Source organism: Populus trichocarpa, chromosome 5, assembly GCF_000002775.5.
Source record: "Populus trichocarpa isolate Nisqually-1 chromosome 5, P.trichocarpa_v4.1, whole genome shotgun sequence".
NCBI classification, from domain to species: domain Eukaryota; kingdom Viridiplantae; phylum Streptophyta; class Magnoliopsida; order Malpighiales; family Salicaceae; genus Populus; species Populus trichocarpa.
This window is the reverse complement of record NC_037289.2, coordinates 18,630,547-18,637,168: the sequence shown is the minus strand read 5'-3', so window position 1 is coordinate 18,637,168 and position 6,622 is coordinate 18,630,547. Positions and strand designations below refer to the sequence as shown.

Here is a 6,622-nt window from a genome sequence, read left to right as displayed (position 1 = left end):
CTATTTTAAAACTTAGTTCGACCCGACGGTTCGACCCATGACTGGGTTGAGCTTCAAAAGAAATTAGGGGAGAATTAACCAAGTGTAAGACTGTTAAAAACTCGGGTAATTTTCTCAATTTTCTGCGTTTGAAGCCAACTACGAAAAACAAGTGTTTGGTAACGGCTGAAAATTTAATTCAGCCGCGTGGGCCCCAGCAAGGCACTGCATTAAAAACGTAGGTTACTGAAAGCAGCACAATTCTGCTTCCACTGTTCAAGTGAACAGTGAGCATGTCACCACTATTCACGTGAACAGTGAAGACATGCACCACTGTTCACGTGAATAGTGATGCATGATTCCGGTCCAAAGCTAAATGTATTGAACCGAGTCCGACCCAGTAAAAAAAATTTAATTTAATTTTTAATTTTTAATTGTGTTTTATTGATGACGTAGCATTTGCAGAATTTGATCACAATCCCAATTTTGTTCCTGATTATATTTAACATGAAGTTGTTGCGCGCTTAAGAAACCAAGAAAGCTGTAGCATTGTCGGATGTATTTCATACGTGATGAAATTATAGATAGTTTAATTGAACAATAAAAAATATTTTATATAAAGTATTATTTATTTCATGATGTAATAGCAATAGTTAAATCTACAATATTTAAATTAAAAACTATATATATATATATATATATTAATTATTTTATAACCTCAATTTGAAAAGTAATTTTTTAATCAAACACATTATATTACTTTTTGTTTAACTTTAAATTTAACCACAGTTTTAACCAAACATATATAAATACCAAACCAATCTCAAATATAAATACTTTTTATAAAATAATTTTTTTCAAACAATAACCATCAAAGCTAATAGTGATCTCCCTAATGTTTTGCGTTGATTCCCTCTCGTGTAGGAACTAAGTAACCGTGGTCCCCCTCCTCGCCTGTAACTCAGCAACACAGGTAACTATTTTTTTTCCGATCAAAACCCCCCAATTTAATTTTTAGGGTTACCGTTATTTAGCAATGGGCTATTTTTATTTCTCGATCTGGATTGGTTTTCTTCGTCTATGCAAGGAAGCTACGTAAGTTAGTTTGTGCTGAAGAAGTTGTTCTTGCAGCTGTAGAAGAGCTTGTCATGCCCTGAAGGGAGAGAACAGCAGACTTCATGCGGAGGATGCACAGCTTAATTGCACAGTTGTAGAAGATCCTGTGAGGTTATGTTGTCAACTTACAATTTCTTTATTCTAGTGGTTTCCTTATTAGTGCAACATAATTTGAAGTACGTCATTAGCAATGCTCATTGTTTTGGTGGGATTGGTTGCACCATGACAGAGTTCAGTTGGGATCGATGTCAAGTATGCTGGCCTTCAAATCATGGCTTCCAAGGTAAAATCAAACCTTTTCATCTCTCATTATATAGGACTTTGCTTTTGCCCAGTTTCAAGGATGAGTTAGTATATTAATTTACTTTAAATCACACTTTCACTTCTTTTTTTGCCTATTGAACTACTGCAATCGCGTTACTGCCTCCTGGGGTACGAAGAAAGCTGCATTCGTCTCGGCCTTGGAATTAGTTGACAGGGTAATGGGAATGGATCATCCGTCTAAATTTCACGATGGCATTTGATCTTGTGGACTCTACTGAAGCTGATGAGAATTTGAACGTGGAATCGCCTGACCTGTTTTATGCTGGCTTTGATAGAAATTAATGATTGGAGAGATGCTGAAACTGAATAAAATGAGACAGTGCAGCAAGCTGTTCTTGGTGTTTGCTTATTGTGCTAAGGAGGGAATACATGTGTTTAAATTTTGGACGTGTTTTTCGTTGAATTTTGCATGTGTTTGGTTGAATAAAAGGGAGTGTTTTTGCTTGAATTTGGACGAGAAGTTTGGTGATGATTTCTAGTTAAAAACATGTTTAATGGCCTTTTTGTAATTTTGAGATTTTAGGGGCTTTTTAGGTATTAAATCTAATATAACTTTTTTCTGATTTTTTTTACCGTTAACATATTTTAAGATAAAAATGTAATTTATTAAAATACAACGGAGAATATGAAATCAAGATAATTTTTGTAATCCATCATTGTCCTTTTGTTTTTTGTGCTTAACAAGTATTTTTAATTTTTTTTAGTTTAAATTTATTTTTTTATAAATTTAAATCATATTAAAAATAATTTTTTTAAAAAATATTATTATAATATATCATAATTTTAAACGCGACCTCTCTTTCTCTCTCCGCCAGGTCACACATGCCGATTGCACGTGGCTCTTCCTGACGTGTACACTTTATCCACCGTTTAACTGTCGGCTCCGTATCCAAGAAAACACCAAAAGGCAAGAAACTTATAACAAACCCTGCCGAGTGCCGACCCCACACGCAGATCCCAAGGAATAATATCTTATTATTTTTCATTTTTGTTTTCGCTCGAACCGACTGGGTGATCTCTACAGTCTACCTTAACACCACAGTCCAAAACAAGTATCGTAAGCAGTGACAAAATCACCTCCCTATGTGAGCCGTTGACACGCACGCTTGCCCACTTCATTACCTGCCACGTTTCACGCAATATTGGTGAAGTAAAGAGAAAAAACACGACCACCCACCTGTATTCTAGAAATAATCCCTGCCGAGTCTCCCTCGTTTTCCCCTATAAATTCATGCCCTTCCCTTGCGTTCTAAGTTTCAAGCGCCGTCACTGTATTAGACCCACCGAAAAGAGACGAAGGGAGAGGCCAAAAAGAATAGGGAGGGAAGTTGGGGTAGAAAGGTCAAGAACAAAAAAATGACAGCGGCGACACTAGAGTTACCACCAGGTTTCAGGTTCCATCCAACGGATGAGGAGCTCGTGCTGCACTATCTCTGCCGTAAATGCTCATCGCAGCCCATTGCTGTTCCTATTATTGCTGAAGTTGATCTCTACAAGTTTGACCCATGGGATCTCCCTGGTAATGAGCTCTTCTTGTTTTAATCCTGCTCTTTAATTCACTAGTTGATTACAAGTTTTCATCCTTGTTGTTATTTGTTATGTCAAATTACAGGTATGGCCTTGTACGGAGAAAAGGAATGGTACTTTTTTACGCCGAGGGACAGGAAGTACCCTAACGGATCGAGACCGAATCGTGCTGCAGGGAGGGGCTACTGGAAAGCCACGGGAGCCGACAAGCCGATCGGGCAGCCAAAGACAGCTGGGATCAAGAAAGCTTTGGTATTTTACGCAGGAAAAGCTCCCAAGGGAGAGAAAACGAACTGGATTATGCACGAGTATCGCCTAGCCGAGGTGGATCGCTCCGTTCGCAAGAAGAACAGCTTAAGGGTATACTCGTCACCCCAACCATAGATAGGGATAGTTTCGACATTTACATGCATGAGATGGTTCCAAATATGGACGTCGAGGTTGAAATGACAGCTTTGGCCTTTCCATGACGATACTTGGATTTACCAATCATCAACCTAATTAATCACATATTTTTTGCAAAAATTGTGGTCTTAAATTTGGTGGCCCTCAGATGCTGCTTGGCTTAAATTTATTAATTTTTTTTTTAATGAGGTTAGCCGTGACTGTTGCTGTCACACCAGCAAAGTTGAAGCCATCATTTTAGTTCTTTAATTCCAGTCAAGGAAAATATACGTCCTTATCTCTTCGTTGGATAAGACTGGATTTAATTTCATTTTGTGTGCTCTGATTCTGATGATCATTCGGCTAAACCAACGGTCCTGATTGTTTGCAGCTGGACGATTGGGTACTCTGTCGCATACACAACAAGAAAGGCACAATTGAGAAGCAAGGGCAGCATCTTAGCGTCCAGAAAGCGAATTCGTCGACGGAGATTGCCGAGGAGGATGAGAAGAAGTCGGTGGTTATGCTGCCGCCACCACCAGGCCCGTCCTCGGCGACAGGAACGGTGAATGATTACGTCTATTTCGACACGTCAGATTCTGTGCCGAGGCTGCACACAGATTCGAGCTGCTCGGAGCATGTGGTGTCGCCAGAATTCACGTGCGAGGTGCAGAGCAATCCTTATAATTACTTGGATGCCACCATGGATATTCCGTTCGCGTCTCAATTTCAGGGGAATCATCAGATGTCGCCGCTTCAGGACATGTTCATGTATCTGCAGAAGCCGTTTTGAAGTCATAATTAATTATGGGAATTGACTGTGTTGGAGGGCGCCCGATCGCACGGTAACACGAGACTGAAAGTCTATGAGTGTGCGCGTGCGAGCGTAGATAAGAATTAACACGAGACTGATCGGTGATGAATTTGGATTCTTGGGGGGGGGGGGGGGGGGGGGGTGTTAGGTGTGGTCCAGTAGCCGCTACTCTGTATAGATGTGGTAGATTCAGGGAACGACCGTGTTGAGGGTATAATTGGATTTATATTTTGTAACAGCAGGCTTTCCTTCGGTGGAATCTTATAACAGTTATTATTATTAATCTGCACGTATATCATTTGTCCAATCTGTGTTTTTAATTAGTTGATTCCCTCAGTTTTTTTGTTTTTGTTCTTGAAAGCCTTCTTTCTCTCTTTAATAATTAGCTCTTGCGTGAAAGACTTTTGCCTTTGCGTTCGTGTACCGGTTCCAAAACCGTTGAAAAAACCGTGCGTGTGTAAATGGATAATTGTAGTTGACGATGATTTCACTTAGACCATTGAATATCAATGTTGGAAAAACAATCAAGGTCTAATCTCTCTCTCTCTCTCTCTCTCTCTCTCTCTCTCACCAAGTCAAGAAACTAGCTGTCGGCACATTGTTAGTTCAATTCAGGACTTTTTGCCCCATGATAAAAGCGTGGAATCTGAGGTAATTGCTCCCACATCGGCACATGGGCGGCAACGAGAGTTTTCTTTATATATATAGTTAGCTTGCACGCATATATTTATATCTAGATATTTATATCCAGAACAAAATTTATAAAATAAAATCTATGTTTTGGGTTACGTGGCTATTGGTATTAGTGAGGGGAGGGGGTCCAAGAGTATATATCACAAGATAATTTATGTTTAAAAAATCCATTTTTTTCCCGGAACATAGAGGTTTTATGGTGTTTTTAATTTTATAATTTTTTCCATGAGAGAATTCGAGAAATTAGCGAGGATATGATTATTTGGTTTCTCTTATATTTGCTTGACATTCATTAATCTTAGTTATTAAATTAACTATTAGGGACTTCCAAAAAAAAAATGTTATCATTAATCATGTGGAATCGGAACTCAAGGGTGATTATGACAAGGCATTTTATTACAACGTAGTGTCAACGATGTGATAAAGCGATGGAGGATCTGGGGATAGCTTCGACGATAAAAGGGTCGAATGGTCGTCTCATGGGACAATTGTTACTGATTTTACGTTGTACTGGCTCATAATATTTAAGGAAGGCACAATAATTTTTTAAAATATTTTTTATTTAAAAATATATTAAAATAATATATTAGTTTTTTTTTTAAATTTATTTTTAACATTAAAACAATCTAAAAACATTAAAAATAATAAATTAAAACAAATTATTTTTAAAATTTAATGAAAAGTCGGTTCAACTCCCCTCCTAACATAACCTAAGATCTCGGATTGATTTCAAAATGTTAATAACATCTTGAATATTACCCTTGCCCAAGAGTCCAGGGACGGGTAAAACCCATTTTTCCTAATATGAGAAGGCGTGTCCTATCCTATCCTTGAAAAAAAAACCTAAGGAGGTGTTTATGATTGCCGTGTACTTTTTAAAATAATTTTTTATTTAAAAATATATTAAAATAAATTTTTTTAGATTTTTTTTCCACGTAAACACATCCAAACCTTTATAAAACACTTAAAAATATATCAATTTAAACATGTAAATGAACTTTTCATGAAAACTTAGTAACTATATATTTGATATTGTGATGCAATGTATTTTTTAAAAGTACTTTTCATATTAAAACGATATTTTTTTTATTTTTGATATCATCATATATTTAAAATTATCTAAAAAAATATCAATATAATATTTTTTTAAACAAAAAAATAATTTGAAAAGATTTTCAGATATTTTTGGCTAAATGATTATAAGTTTCTTGCATTTATAAAACGATTACGATGTCCTCTTTAAAATATATTTACTTTAAAATTATTCCCATTAATTATCAACTTAATTTGAACACTAATTATAGGCCGCAAGCTCCTATTTATGAAAAAAAAAAACCTAAATAGATATTTCACAAAAAAACAATATCATGATTGAATCAAACATATAGTTTTGAATTAATTTAATAGGTAAAAAAAACTTTTAAAAAGGATTCAAGAGCATAAGAATTTGAGCCAATGCACTGTATCTGCGATGGATGGAGCAGATATTTTATTTATTTATTTATTATTGAAGTTAGGACAGGGCAAGGAAGAAGACAGAAATGCTGAATTATCAACGATAAGATCCGTTATGCTGTAGCACATTAACAAGTTGTTCGAAAGAGGCCGAAGAAGATGATGATGATAACTGTCCTCTCCTGGTCTCATAATCCCATTTTGACCGTAACTAAAATCGATCAAAGTGCATGATATTCTGATGACTGCTTTATTTGATTCGAAATGCCATCCAATTACTTACGACTTGTCCTCCACTATGCTGCGCCCATGTGCTCACTGTATCAAATT

General features: G+C 36.4%; 1 protein-coding gene and 1 long non-coding RNA gene across 2 annotated transcripts; both read left to right on the top strand.

The window, feature by feature from the left end:
* The first annotated feature begins 912 nt into the window (after window positions 1–912).
* On the top strand, window positions 913–1,802 carry LOC112327462 (uncharacterized). The gene is made up of 2 exons (XR_002981677.2): window positions 913–1,378; window positions 1,536–1,802. It is a non-coding gene; the product is annotated as an uncharacterized LOC112327462 (long non-coding RNA).
* Window positions 1,803–2,610: 808 nt separating this feature from the next.
* Window positions 2,611–4,451, top strand: LOC7460965 (NAC domain-containing protein 2). Its single transcript, XM_002307411.4, has 3 exons — window positions 2,611–2,938; window positions 3,032–3,306; window positions 3,722–4,451. Exons 1-3 carry the CDS (start codon window positions 2,776–2,778, stop codon window positions 4,121–4,123), a joined length of 840 nt encoding a protein of 279 aa, XP_002307447.1. The 5' UTR covers window positions 2,611–2,775; the 3' UTR covers window positions 4,124–4,451.
* The last annotated feature ends 2,171 nt before the right edge of the window (window positions 4,452–6,622 follow it).